General features: G+C 34.9%; 2 protein-coding genes across 3 annotated transcripts; one reads left to right on the top strand and one right to left on the bottom strand.

Annotated features, from left to right (window-relative positions):
• The first annotated feature begins 660 nt into the window (after window positions 1-660).
• LOC148231146 (uncharacterized) lies at window positions 661-3,551 on the top strand. 2 transcript variants are annotated; one of them, XM_088194489.1, is made up of 9 exons: window positions 661-934; window positions 994-1,139; window positions 1,214-1,274; window positions 2,361-2,401; window positions 2,477-2,617; window positions 2,690-2,815; window positions 2,882-2,948; window positions 3,010-3,138; window positions 3,206-3,551. In XM_088194489.1, exons 1-9 carry the CDS (start codon window positions 803-805, stop codon window positions 3,449-3,451), a joined length of 1,089 nt encoding a protein of 362 aa, XP_088050615.1. In that variant the 5' UTR covers window positions 661-802; the 3' UTR covers window positions 3,452-3,551. The 2 variants fall into 2 exon arrangements, with proteins under 2 accessions (XP_088050615.1, XP_088050614.1); XM_088194488.1 differs by having other exon boundaries at window positions 2,361-2,617.
• Window positions 3,552-8,710: 5,159 nt separating this feature from the next.
• RPA1 (replication protein A 70) lies at window positions 8,711-12,111 on the bottom strand. Its single transcript, XM_088195051.1, has 9 exons — window positions 12,011-12,111; window positions 11,697-11,944; window positions 11,362-11,622; window positions 10,294-10,456; window positions 10,015-10,219; window positions 9,829-9,941; window positions 9,535-9,761; window positions 9,011-9,464; window positions 8,711-8,944 (listed from the first exon to the last, which is right to left on the bottom strand). The coding sequence occupies exons 1-9, from the start codon at window positions 12,041-12,043 to the stop codon at window positions 8,831-8,833; spliced, it is 1,818 nt and encodes a 605-aa protein (XP_088051177.1). The 5' UTR covers window positions 12,044-12,111; the 3' UTR covers window positions 8,711-8,830.
• Between the last annotated feature and the right edge of the window lie 2,424 nt (window positions 12,112-14,535).

Here is a 14,535-nt window from a genome sequence, read left to right as displayed (position 1 = left end):
GAAAATCAGCACCCCGGGATCTAAAAAAAAAATAAGGTCATTTTGAAAATTTTTGTTTATTTAAAAATGTCTAAGGGAACAAATTTTTAGCCCTTACCAGTATCCGTAAACAAATAAAAATATCTGACCGCCAGTTGAGCAGCGCTGTTTGCGCTCATATAAACGTCCAACACCACGTTAAATATAATTAAATGGCACCCTCATTGGGACTAACGCCCCAGGTATCGGCCCGTACTGTGCACCCCTAGGGCTGGCCCTGCAGAGAATGGAATTTAATAAAAAAAAACGCATATTTTTCATGAACGATTTTTAACAATGAAGTAAGATTGTAAATTTTCTGATTGCACAGCTAAATGCACTGCAGTCTTGTAAAAAATAATTAGTTAAAAAATATTTTAATCTTTTGTCCTGCGCAACTAAATAAATCACGTCATATATTTTTAAGTAATTTTAGTTGTTCTTAAATTATAAAATACGAATATCTCACTGTATTAACAAACTGATTTTAAATAAAATTAAAATTTTAGGCTACATTATATTTATTTAATTTAAACGTTTTTAAGAAACTAATTATATTTTTAAATTTATGATTTGAAGCAATAAAAATACGCATTAAAAAATTACATAATTTTCTTTGTGTGAATCATAACAACTGGCAACATTCACTGTTTGACAAAGTGACAGATGTAAACATTCTTTTAGTTGTCTATATTTTTGGTTATCTAAATGAAATTGTAGCAGTTACTCTGACTATTTTATAAAATTTTAATGTGACTTTTCGTATAAAAGAGTTTTAGGCAAAATGTCCTTCAACGTTAACAAAATATGTCGAGTTTGCCTAGAAGAAGGTGCTCCTCATGCATTTACATCTTTGTTTACTGGTGAATTTGGACTGTCTCCGTCCACAATGTTAACACATTGCGCTAAAGTTCAAGTATGACGTTTATAATGTGATTGCTTATTTACAATAGTATGAGCTCGTTTTATTTTCAGATTGAAACCAATGACGGAATGCCTTCGAATATTTGTAGTAATTGTATTTATAGACTTGGCGTTGCATATCATTTTAGACAACAGTGTGAGAGTTCGGATATTAAACTAAGACAATATTTAGGACTTGATTTTAAAAGTTCTTTTAAGTATGTACATATGTTTTAATTGTTTTATAGTATTATATTTATTTAAAATAATATTTTGATTAATAATATTACAGTTTTAAAGATGCTACTACTAATACTGAAATTGATACGCCACCGATAATATTTAATAATGAGGTAAAATATTATATTTTTAGAGAATTTTTTGTTTTTCGAACACATAGTGAAATTACTCATTAGATTCGTATAAATATGTTGAAATGTGTAATTTTACTATTTAAAAAAATAATTGATTAATTTCCTTAAATATTGAACAGCTTTTTAGTAACTCCTTGTTGCACATATACGAGTGAGACGTGCAAGTGTAGAGTGACTATTATTTATCAAATTTAAAATTTTAGAATATATTATACCCACCTAATATACAGATTATTATATTTTTTCATAATTTAATACTTAGACTGAGTGTTTCAAACCTTCGCTATTCTCATACTCAGATCTAGGGGGGGCAAACCAGGCATTTGCTCGGGGTTGCAGATTTGGGGAGCGGTAAAAATTAGTGTAAAGAAAAAATAAAATTTATAAAAACAAATAAAAAATTAGAAGACATGAACATGTTGTACATTGTTAACATTTTGCAGCTACTTAGAAGTTATGCGACAATTATTTAAAACAATAACCGACGGACATTTCAATGCCTTTATATCCACAATTCAAAGTGCTAAGAAAATTTTAAAAAGCTTTCATCAAAAAGGTTTATAACTCTTGTCCAGCGTATTGTTTTAATGAGAAAAAGGTGGAACGGGGCCTGACTATTCTAGATAATTTGTTCCTATATTCTCGACAGGTACCTGAGCTTATTTTCATAACAAATGCTTATCTCGATGCAGCACATCAGTTATACAATTAAATCGAAAAGTAAATCGTTATACTTACTATCAAAAAACTAGTCGCTCGCACTTCACCAACGAAATTATCAGTATACAACAAAATAGCACACATAAATTATTTAAAAGTTGTTTATATTTTTTTAAATAATAATCACTTTAATTTAAATATATATATATATAAGAAAAATTTTGGCACTGGCACAATAACTTATTAATTAATTTTGACAAATAAAAAATCGATGTGTTTGCGAATACTATTAAACATTTCAATAATTTTAATATATATTTATAATTTACTGATACGATATTGTAGCTAATTATTATTTAATACCGAAGACATGAGTTAAACTAATAATGTTTTATTATTTTACAGAAACAAGAAGAAAAAAAAAACCTTCCAGTGAAGAAAAGAATGTTAACTTTTATTATTTTTGAAATTGAGTGTAACAAAATATCTACATATAATAACACAATAAATGATGTTTTTAGACGAAAACCCGTAAGTCACAGAAGAAAACCAGAAGATGACAAATTAAAAAGGGGACCGAAACCTAAACCAAAACAGTCACCGTCGTGTTTCAGTTGTGGAAGAAGCTTTAAATGTCCAGCACAACTAGAAATGCACATCAGGTAATATATTGTATATATAATTTTATTATTATTTATAAAAAAAATAGTAACTAACTAAATTATTTATTTTAGAACACATACAGGAGAGAGACCTTTCGTTTGTACATACTGCCCGAGACGGTTTGCACAAAATTATAATTTATCAATTCATTTGCGCACTCACACCGGAGAAAAACCGTTTCAATGTGAAGTATGCAGGTAATATTACTTCGTTTAATTGTATATCTCGCAAAGAATATATTTAATGTTATATTGATCTTACAGTAAACAATTTTCGGCCTTGGGAAATTTACAATCACATCAAAAAATTCACACTGGCGTCAGAGATCATGTAGGTTTGTTATGTAATAATTAATTAGTTTGTAAAATAATGTCGTTGATTACTCTTATAGGTATGCCCCGTTTGCAATAAAGCTTTCATAACACCCGGTGATTTATCAAGACACATGGCTACACATACTGGTATTAAAAATCATCACTGTGATTTATGTGGAAAAGGATTTTACCGGAATAGAGATTTGGTAAGCTTTTTACTTTTTAACTTGATTTTAAATTAAATAATAAATTGATTAAAATTTAAACTTTTAGGTTTCTCATAAAAATAAAGTACATAATGTCGCTCGACCGGCCCCAATAGTTCCTCAGCCAGTTGCACCGCCTCCGACAATTCATTCGATCGATCATGAAACGCGAGAAAATCCTGCGAACAGAAGACCAACAATGCCTTTACTTTTAGCCGCTCCTGCAGCACGGAGACCTCTGCAAGGATTTAGAGATGAAGCACTTCCATCTCATCCGCCTTTGCTAATAACTCATGTTCAAATGAATTATTAATACTATTTTACTTTACAACTATAACTATGTATGCTTAATGTGTTACAACTGATAAATTATTGATATAATAATACTCAGACCAAAACAAGTCTGGAAATCAGATATTTGTTTTTATTTATTTATATACAATTTACAATATAACATAATTTATAATAAAATTTAATTTTGCTAAAACAAAATTTAATCTTTATTATAAGATATTTTCTATCACAATATTAATGTTGTTGAGCTGTTACATTATTTAACTCAAATCAACATTTTTTCCCATAAAATTTGAGAAGAATACCTTTTTGTATTCACAGATCATAAAATAATTCTTCCTTCTGGAACAATGTTTTATCAAATTGCTAAGATTTTAACAGCTCGTCAACTTAATAGCTCTCTAAATTGGATAATACTTTTTAGATGCTTTCTATTTATGTTTTTTCAAATAAAATTGAATATGATAATATTGAATACTGATTATTTAATTTATATTATAATGTAACAAAATTCTACATTTCATAATAATTTAGCAATTATATTTTGCTATCACCTGCTCAAAAGGTTCAATAGTTGGGTCAATACTGTATCACCACATCCAGATTCCTACCTCAATGAATACTTAGTGATACTAATGGAAAGGTGTTTTCGTTTACAAGAAAAAAGTCATATCTACCATTTACAAAATATTTCTGAAAATGTATTTTATCTACATATTGGGGTATTTCTTAAAAAAATACAATAAATTTTATTATCAAGAACCTATTTAAATAAGTTCTTGATAATTAATTTTAATAATAATAATAATAAATTAAAAAAATGATGAATCATTTTATTAAAAATAGTTGTTTTTTTAAATAATTTATTATTAAAATAAAATTGCATTTTAAATATGTAATAAATTACAAAATAGTAAAATCATTTTATTAGTTTTATAATTATATATTTATTTAAGTCATTGTAGCAAATGATATTTTTATAAGTGTTCTGCAGGTTTTGATATTGAAAATAAAACTTTATAAAACAACAAACTATGATGCAGTGTAGAAAATAAAATATATTTTACAAGTTTTCATCATAAAAGGTAATTTATGAAAAATACATCTCATCTTATCACATAAATGTCAAGACTACTGACTGCGAAAGAATAAAAATACATCTCACTAAAAAACATCTAACCAAGTATAAAAATTTGTTACAATTACACATTGACCATGAGAAAGGACTTGTCGCAATTACGGGTTAAAAACTCAATGAACAATAATACCATCGGTCTTTACACCCCCAAATGTATCAACAATGGCCGTTTGATGCCTCTATACAAAAGAAGGATATTGCATTAGCTAATGCAGCATCAAAACAAAGGTATTAACCATTTACCGAAAAATTCCAATTTTCATCAACATCTATATGGCTGACGGACGGAAGACAAAATAAACTAAATTTATTGTGACAAAATGAGCTATTATTTGAAATTTTATTTTAATGCAGTTTCTAAACGTTTTTCATTAAATACAAATAAATAGAAATGTCTTTATTTACTTTCGGCAAGTTTTGTTGGACCAACAGCATGGGTTTCGTACTGCCCATTCCACTTTTACTAACCTTCTGTCTTTCACCAAAACGGTGACAAAATCTCTCGATGTGGGAATTCAAGTAGACGTTGTATATACATACTTTGAGAAGGCCTTCGACAATGTTTCTTATGGGTTATTATTACAAAAATTGTTGAACCACAGTTGCTCGGATGATTTCACTTGGTTATTCTCGAGTTATTTAAACGATCGTAGACAATTTGTAACCTATAGCAGCCGAATGTCGAAAGAATATTTCATCCCTTTGGGGAATTCTCAAGGGTTCAATCTGGGCCCTCTGCTTTTTTGTGTTATTTATTAATGACATAAATACAGCAATTACAAATTCAAGTTTTCTTCTGAACACAGATGATTTAAAATTGTATAAATACATTCGATCTGTTGCAGACTCCTCTCTACAGAGTGATTTAGACTCTATGGAAATAAGCTTATGTTAACCGTCTACCCTTTAATGTCAGAAAGTGCCATACTGTGTCATTTTCTCGATCCTGTTCGCCATCAGTTTATTTCTACAATCTCGTTGGGAAGATTTTGACTAGAGAAGCTTCCACTAAAGATCTCGGAATCACTTTTGAGAGCAAGTGGAGGTTCTCTCTACACATACACGACGTGTGATAAATCTTCCATGATGCTCGACTTTGTTATGAGAAATGCCTTTCACTTTGACGAACCGTCAGTTATTCGCGTCCTCTATGATACTATGGGGACCCCGAGACGACCGTCCGTGACGCAGCATAAGTGAAAGTGAAGTCCCGCTGAGCCGTGCACCCGAACTAAGCAGCGTTGTACAACCACACCGCACCCCCGCCACCGCAAGCAACGCGCGGAGTGGAGATACTGTTGCGCACCCGACCGGGATTATAAGGCGGTGCCAAAAGGCTCACATTACACATTCGACTCTAGCTTCTGACACTGCAACACTCATTGGACTACATGGATTCTACACCTCGCCTCCTGTCTGAGCAATCATCTCCAGGACACGCACTCGAGGTTTAATATCGACGACTGTCGAAGGATCCCAGTCAACACGGGTCAAGAACGTACCGGAAGATTCATAAGGGCCACTTTGTACAGTTCGCTGTACAAACATCCTATCACAGATCGTCAACCGGACTCGCCGATAACTACAAATATAGAAGCGTAACCGCGACCGCTTCAATACCTTAGTTCGTAGCATTCTTAAATTGGGATCTATACTTTGGAATTCCCGATTAACTAAATACTCCCCTTTACTACTGTTTTTAATACCTTTATAAAAGGATATTTGATTATTATTCGTTCTTATATAACGGCGTCATTCTTTTAGGAGCGTTGGGATACAATTCGCTGAGTTCTCACAGTTAAAATATTTTTAATCGCACTGAATTTATTGTTGTTTTTATTACATTGATATATGAAACACTAAATACATTTATGCATGTACATTACAATTACTTACATATTTACATACGTGATGTTTGGTTATATTTGTCCATCATATGATATTTCTCGAAGCAATCTTCATAGGCTTAGAACAATTATCTTTCATATGATTTTATATAACGTTTTTAAGCATCTGCTCTTTATTTTTCTTTCATCAGGTTTTTTTACGTATTTTTTTATAGCTTGTAGAAGCCCTCTTCTGTTAAAACATAATTGTAATAGTTAAATATCAGTTTTGAAAAAGCAAATTAGCAGCAAGTAATATAATCGCATAGAATTCGCCATTATATGATATCCTTCAGCCTGAACAATGTATCGTACAGCTAAAGGACTACTATTGATTAAAGTAAAACATTAAGCCTAATTAATCCTCGCGACGTTATATACTAATAGAGCACAAAATAATAAATATATGATTAAAATATGACAATTGAATCGTCAACAACTTCACGATTCAGAATTTATTATTCTCGAAATGTATTGTTTAAATATTGAGTTGAATTAAAAACAGTAATTTAATTTATTTGAAGAAAGTATATATGTAAATGTAAAAAGAAAACTTTAATATTGAGAACCATGAATAACAATAGCCATGTACTCGACGAGGGGCTGGCACAAACTGATCAAAAAATTGTTTCCAAAATCAATTGATGGATTAACAGATTCTACGACGAATTTTAGTAATTTGCCAATTCCAAGAAAAATTGTTAGGAATTAGCCTTTTTACCATAATATATCGATAGAAGTATTTCTGATTAATTAATGAAATAAAATACTGGAAATTTTATCAACTCATTTAAAAAGGCTTTAGACCAGTGATTCCCATAGTGGTCTATATCGACCCCCAGGGGTCTATGATAACCTGCAAGGGGTCTACGTCAGCGAAAAAAAATTTGGGGGTCCATGAAATAAAAATGGGGGTCCACTGAAGTGGATCTCAACAACCACTGATAGTACCTATCTACTTACATTATAATCTTATAAAATACAGACATATACATTATTTATAAAAGTACATATGAAGTAAAAAATTTATTATATATGTTTATAAAATTGTGTAAGTTGTAGGATGCAGGCATTCGCTTTGTGGTCGCAATACATTTTGAACCTGTAAAAACCTGCACATAATGATATACCACCGTGATTCTCAAAGTGGTCTATATCGACCCCTAGGTGTCGACGACGACCTGCAAGGGGTCCATGTCAGTGAAAAATAAAATTGGGGATCCATGAGATGTAAATGTGGGTGACTTTATTTTTGGCTTTCAATGAATGGAATAATCCACATACACAGATTGTAGAAATCTTTCAAAGTGAGTAGCACGATACCAGCTGTCAAAAACACATTTGAAGTTGATGAATTTGCAAAAAATCAATATCAAGCAAGCAGGGGGTCTACCCAAAACCGAAAAACATGGCAAGTGGTCTACGAGACAAAAAAGTTTAGGGACCTCTGCTTTAGACAATCGAAAATATATTGGGCATTACATAGATGTCATTGGACTGCAATAGTAAAACCATTTTGGGCAAGACATACATGCCCTTGGACTTCTAAAGATTAAGGCCACTATCTCACCGGGACGCCACAGTGATATAGCCAGCAGCATCTCCAGATGCAATGTATGGACGACTTGGCCTTAGCGATATCGCCAAGCCGTCGCTGGGTCAGATACAAGTCATACAATTATATACATTGTATCTGGAGAAGCTGCTGGCTACGTCCCAGTGAGATAGCGGCCTAAAGCAAATGCTGTCTTTTGAAAAAGAATGTGCACAAAAATTTTATCAGTTTATAAAATTAAATGTAATATTATAAAAAAAAGCAATATGGTTTAAATATATTTTTTTCAAAGGTGGCTGTTTCGCTTTACAATCATATCGCACTCTGCACTCAAAATTTCACAACATGCCTCTACTTTGCTTTATTTTTAATATTAAATGGTTTATGATAAAGATTGCGATAGTCAAATCAAAATTTCACACACACCATCGATCAGGAATCGATTCCAGATTCTTCACATCTAATTTTTTTGGGTAACATAACAATCAGATCAATCAACATCAATAATATAAAAAAACAAAACCTTTACAATAAAAGTGTCTAGAAGGACGTTCGAATCATAATAAATTATTGGAATGAAAAGTTATATTAGTTAAGCTACGGGCAAGAAAAAATCCTGCAACATGTAGACATGTCATCGTGCTATAAAGAATAACCAAGAGATAATTGTCACAAAGGGCTATAAATAATAAAAAAATAAACGAGTTTTATATTTTATTTTAATAGGTAATATAATACACAAAAATTACAAACTTAAATTGAGTAATGGAAATTTTATCGTTTATAAAAAGTAATAAATACAATATAAGTTATTATGGTTCAACGTATTTGTATTCCAGTTGCACTAGTAATTTCTTTGATGAGCCTGGCATTGGCTTCTTTATATTCGAGGGGCTGCGCGCTCATAATTGTCGATTTCAATCGCGCTTCATCCTAAGAAATAAACAGTTTGTTAATGATTATTATTATATTATGCATTTTAAACAAAATATCACTCACGCTGAAATTCTCAATCTTGGTGCGTATTTTAAACAAGAAAGTCTTAAATGTCACATTCTCCATCATAGACGTATATGTTTTCTTGTCATTTTCCAAAGCGCTTCCGATCTCTTCCGCCTTCTTTCCGATAATGGATTCGGCAGTTTCGTTAAAAACGGTCACCCATTGCTCTCCGGTGCAATCGGATATGTAACCTGACATAATTATCCTATATTTATAATTAGGATATTCCCTATTGCACTTTTCGCATCTATATAAACCATTTTCTTGATCTATCATCTTCTTGTTGCATTGTTCTTGAGGGCACGCTTTATATAGGGCATTTTCGGAGTTGACGTAATTCAACACTCCCACCACGTTGTAATAATCTCCCTTTTCAGCCGAGCCCAGTTGCCGTTCTTCCGCATCGTAGAACGTGATCCATTCGGCGGAAGACGATCCGCCGCCGCCGCTCCTATAAACAGTTTCAAATGCAACACAATCGACAGTTGATTTTATTTAATGGCTTAAAATAAATACACTACCTCGCCGACATGTTGACGACTTCGACTTGAGAGCCTCCGTTATCGAACCACCCTCTCAATTTGTGAGCTTCGGACATGTCTGGATTAATTCTCATAACCGAGCTGCTTAGAACCGATAAAGACTTTCCACCGTTATATTCAGATACTCGAGCGCCGCGTACTATAATAACAGGTTGTTGCGAACCGTCGAAGGACTCAGCATCGCTTCCCCAGAGCGTCAATCCGACCTGGATTTTTGATATGATTATCGACCGTCGTATGTCGGTAAGCAAAGCTGAACGGAAAGATACTTACACCGCTGTTGGTCTGATCTACGATCGTAACCTCTCGTTTTTTCAGCTGCTTTCCGGTGGTCCTCGCCACCAATTCTTGAACATCCGAAGACGATTTGCATATGCCGATAACATCTAAACACAATTTATATATATAAATTATCGAGTTTTGTTGCAACATAATTTTTTTAAATAATATTATTTTAACCGATGATGGTATCGGCTTCTTTGTTGGCGATCTCGACGATTGGTACAAAATTGTATTGAATCTCAGGAATCGGCCCAGATGCATCCGTGCATTCTTCGACAATCGTGTCGTTAGTGAAAGTCATTTCGTAATCGTTCTTCAATCTCGAAAATTGCTTATTTGCCGTTTTTAACTGACATCTACTGATAAAATACATTTTATCGACCTAAAAAACAATATATTTAATGTTATAAATTAATCAGGAAGACGGACAACTGTTGGTAGATAATCCTTCTCTACCTCGATCATATCGTAAAACTTATCGCATTGATCTTTAAAAGCCGTAGCCCTGATCTCGCCACTTTCGTCGCACAAATCAATACTAAACAATTTCCCTTCGCCCTTCGAGTTACTCCAAGTTCTGACCGCACTCTTGTTCATTATACGAACCTTTATCACCCATCTGAAATGTATAAATATTTTTTTTTTAAAATAACCTTAATATTTATTATAATTTATCTTATTATACTAAGCATCCTACAGAATAAGTCAAAGATGTTGTTCAATGTATGTTCAGTGAAGATCATGTCCGAAAAACTAACAATATTTCCTTCTCAAACAATAGTTTCTTGGAGAATTAAGGATATGTCTCGCGACATTGAAGTCACAGTAATTGCAAGAATAAAAAGGAGTTACTTTTTTACTACAAGCGAATTAAAACACTGATGTTTTAAGTCTGTCAATTTTGCTTGTTATTGCAAGGTATTTAAATGACAACATGGTTGAAGGTAATCTTTTGCTTTGCCGTCTCACTGAAAGATGTAAAGGAGAGGACATTTAAAAAAATATTGTCAAAAAAATTAAATTGAATAATATGAGACCGTTTCTTCACTTTTTTACTGCTTGATAAATGGTAATGAAAAGTTGTAAAAGTAAATCACGGAAAAATGGCACAAAATTGAATATTTTTATTTTTTAGCCCTTTGCACTTCAAAAACCATTTCAAAAGTTTTTCATTTTCAAATAAAGGTTTTGATATATATATATATATGTATATAAAAAGGGGTATAAATTATGATGACTCGTTAATGTGTATATTGCACATTTATTTGATAAATTAATTTCTTAAATTTACATGATACTTTTTAAAACAATCCCTTGAAAGGAAGCTAGACATTTCTTCACAAGTTTCGCAATAATGTTGTTTTTTTATCTTCCTTTGGGACTTGAGGCTATGGTCCACAAATTATGATTGTGATATGTTCGTATATATTGTATATTCTAAATAAAATACCCAGAATATTAAAATATTTTAGCAAAAATTATTTTTTTATTTTATTCTCTATAAATTATATAAATTGATCATACTTATTCTGATACGGGCTGAGCCCGGCGATGGGGTGTATCATGTGCGTAGAGAGCTGTTGCAATCCTGCGCTTTGATTTTGAACATTGTTGACGATGGGATTGGATCTCGACGCGGCCGGGGTCGCTCTCGTAAGCTGCGGAGTCGGAACCACAGGCGTCGAAGACACAGCGCCATCCTGCCACGACTGAGGGTTTCCAATCTTCATACCCAATTCGGTACCGGGTGAGATTACAGAAACGTCCAATATGATCATAACTCTCCTACGAAACGAAGCGGTCGATGACGAGACTCGGATAGAACGGGTAAACGGAACCGCAGGAAACGAACGACATACTTCTCTCCCTTTCCGGCGTTGTTTAAAACGGACGTGATGAAGCGAACGATCTTGACCACGGTGTAATCACACAACTCTCCATCTATGAGCTTCTGATTGAGCTGCGTCGCCAACATGGCGAAACTGTGCGAGTGCTTGCCGTCAGACACCAGAAGTCTATAGCGGTCGTTAGCGCCGCTCCCTTGAATCTTCTTACTTCCCAAGATCTGCATGATCGGCTCTTGATAGTCGCCGCCGGACATTATTGTCTAAAATAATGACGGATTCGATCATCGTTTTTACTAGGAAATTAACCAAAATTGAACCTAACTCACCTCCAGAGCGCCCTCGGAGAGTTTTATCGACATTTTGAGACGAAAATGTAACCAACGACAACAACTCGCACGTCCACACAAACTGACGCAACAGTGCAATTGGCGCGTTAAATGCGCGTTCGCGAATCGCACTGTTTCCACTGCCACTAAATTAATAGAGTAAATGTCAGTTTAAAACGATTCCTGAGATTCAACACACAAACCAATACTATCATTGGTTAAATCAATATTACTTTATTATTTTACTTACTATCCAAAGACGGCTTCCATAAATTATTTTAGGTTTAGGGGGGTGTCAAAATAAACGAGAATCAGGTCTAATAAAATCTTGTGACAGGGCAATTCACAAAAAATCTGTGACATAATTTAAGGAGGCCGGCAAACACAATTTGCATATAAAATTTAATTTTTTAAACCTAAATAATATTATTTTTACAAAAGACTTTTTTAATGTGTTCTCAAAAAATCTGTGTCACCCGTCAACATTCGTAATTTGGTAAAAGAGGCAGGTAGGATCATTTGTGTCCCCCTCCCATTTTATTTGGCAAGAATCCAAATATTAAAAAAACGACCACTGATTGGTAAGCCTTTGCCCTCTCCCCCTCCCCCTAGAAAAAATTAAAATGACGTACCTGATTTTAAAGCAAAAATTCTTGAATTATCCCTAAAAAACAGACTCTAATTTATCCCGTCTCGAATATATTCCAGTGAAATCAAATCGGAATACATTTTTAACGGTAGATATAAAGCGGTCGCTCTTCTTATTTTAATTATAAAATCATTTTATTAGTTTTATAATTATCCCTTACACCGCCGATCGGTAAATTCCTAATTATTCGCTGTACACCGTGTGATTTTAGCGATATAATTTTTTGGCTACTTACTCCGTTTAACACATCATTACAGCCAAAATACTCAATTTTTATATTTCTAGACTCTAGATCATTATGAATCAGGGCGGATTTATTATTTATTTGTGATTTATTCGTAACTATTTGGATTTCTCTACGTTGGTTGGTTTGCTCTACGATAGAAACCCTTCCCTTTATCTGGACTTGGGACCAGCAAGAGTGATCAAGTTATTGATTTTCACGTGGATTCTAAGCAGGGAGGTCATCTAGGAGAAGGGGGGGGGGGTGTGGCAGGCAGGAGTATTTATAAATGAAATATTAGTTTCAAGCTTATTTACGTTGATGATTATGCTTGGAATGTACTATTTGCACCTGCTGTAGGTACGAATTATTGGCTATTTGTATGTAAATGTTTTCGGTATAAGAATTATTTATTACGTTGGTTTGTTGTGTGTAATACTTAAAAACATTAATTTATACAAACTCGCTTATTCATTGGTTGATTGACGGTGTGGTAAGTCTAGAATTTATTTTTTAAATTAAGACTTATTTTAGGAAGCTTAAATGATATTTATATATATTTTCATTTAGATTTTATTATTGAAAAACTTGGCAATACTCTGGTAACTCTGGCGTAACATACACATTTTCTCTTGGCGATCTGGCGGGCGCACACGCCGGTGCGGATCCCGCTCATCGCCCAAATATTATAAATCAAATATGTAACTATGGGGGCCAATATAGATTTGTTATGGCCAAAACTGGTCGGCGCAGAAATAGCGGTGTTGTGACGGCTCTCTCTCTTCCGGCAAGCTTGTAAGGGTTCGGACGCGTGCCGTCGCGCGTCCGCCCCATTTTTGTAATGTAAACCGTAACCTCAAATAAATATACTACTGCAGCGGCTCAATCTGTGTCTCATTGCCACCCGCCATCATCACAGCCCCTAAACTGGTGACCCCGACGTGATCCTGAGCACACATATGGAGTCAGACGAAAAATGGCAGACACAGACGCCGCTGCAGTACAAAAAGCCGAGCCGCTGCAAACCCACTTGCTGCCACCCCGCCGGAGCTTCCCTGGATCCGGACTCGAGCTGGCGGACCACCAAGACGATGGGCCTGCGCCTCCGACCATGAGCCGCCATCGTCAGCCGCCGCCGCCGCCGACCACGTGACCCAGGAAGCATCCGGCGCCACCACGCGCCTCCAGCGAGAAGCCACCGAAGTGCTGCCGTAGACCAGGCTCGAGTGGACCACGCGTGACCCGTCACGCACCCGTAGGGCTACGCCCCCGCGACTCCGAGCTCGAACCGCATGTTCGGGGCCCGTCACGCGCGCGCCCTGTGTAGCTGCACCGACGCACCACAGGGCCCCGAAAGGTGCTCCCGGACATGCCCGTTCTTCTCGCGCCCCCTGGAGCCCTACGCGCCGCCCGGGTCTACACGTGTTCCACTCGGCTTGGAGCGAAGCACGCCGCGCGTCACTGGAGGCCGCGCCGCCACACCATACGTCACGACTTTGCTACTTTTGCGCCGCCAGCATTTAATCAACAGCAGCGCCAAGGCCCCCATACCTCCCCCTGGTTATAGTTCGCAATTGTAAATTGCTAGGGCCGGAGCCGTATGGGGGCCAATATAGATTTGTTATGGCCAAAACTGGTCGGCGCAGAAATAGC

The sequence above is a fragment of the Plectrocnemia conspersa genome, unplaced genomic scaffold (assembly GCF_051122295.1).
Source record: "Plectrocnemia conspersa isolate PC_06_02 unplaced genomic scaffold, ASM5112229v1 ptg000010l, whole genome shotgun sequence".
NCBI lineage: Eukaryota > Metazoa > Arthropoda > Insecta > Trichoptera > Polycentropodidae > Plectrocnemia > Plectrocnemia conspersa.
Note: the sequence above shows the minus strand (reverse complement) of the source record. Positions and strands in the feature narration are given on the sequence as shown.

Coding starts and splice junctions, on each gene's coding strand:
- LOC148231146 (XM_088194488.1), top strand. CDS start 803: ATGTCCTTCAACGTTAACAAAATATGTCGAGTTTGCCTAGAAGAAGGT. Junction 935..993: donor CACATTGCGCTAAAGTTCAA/GTATGACGTTTA, acceptor TTTTATTTTCAG/ATTGAAACCAATGACGGAAT. Junction 1,140..1,213: donor GATTTTAAAAGTTCTTTTAA/GTATGTACATAT, acceptor ATAATATTACAG/TTTTAAAGATGCTACTACTA.
- RPA1 (XM_088195051.1), bottom strand. CDS start 12,043: ATGTCGATAAAACTCTCCGAGGGCGCTCTGGAG. Junction 9,942..10,014: donor AGAAGCCGATACCATCATCG/GTTAAAATAATA, acceptor AATTGTGTTTAG/ATGTTATCGGCATATGCAAA. Junction 9,465..9,534: donor GTCGTCAACATGTCGGCGAG/GTAGTGTATTTA, acceptor AACTGTTTATAG/GAGCGGCGGCGGCGGATCGT.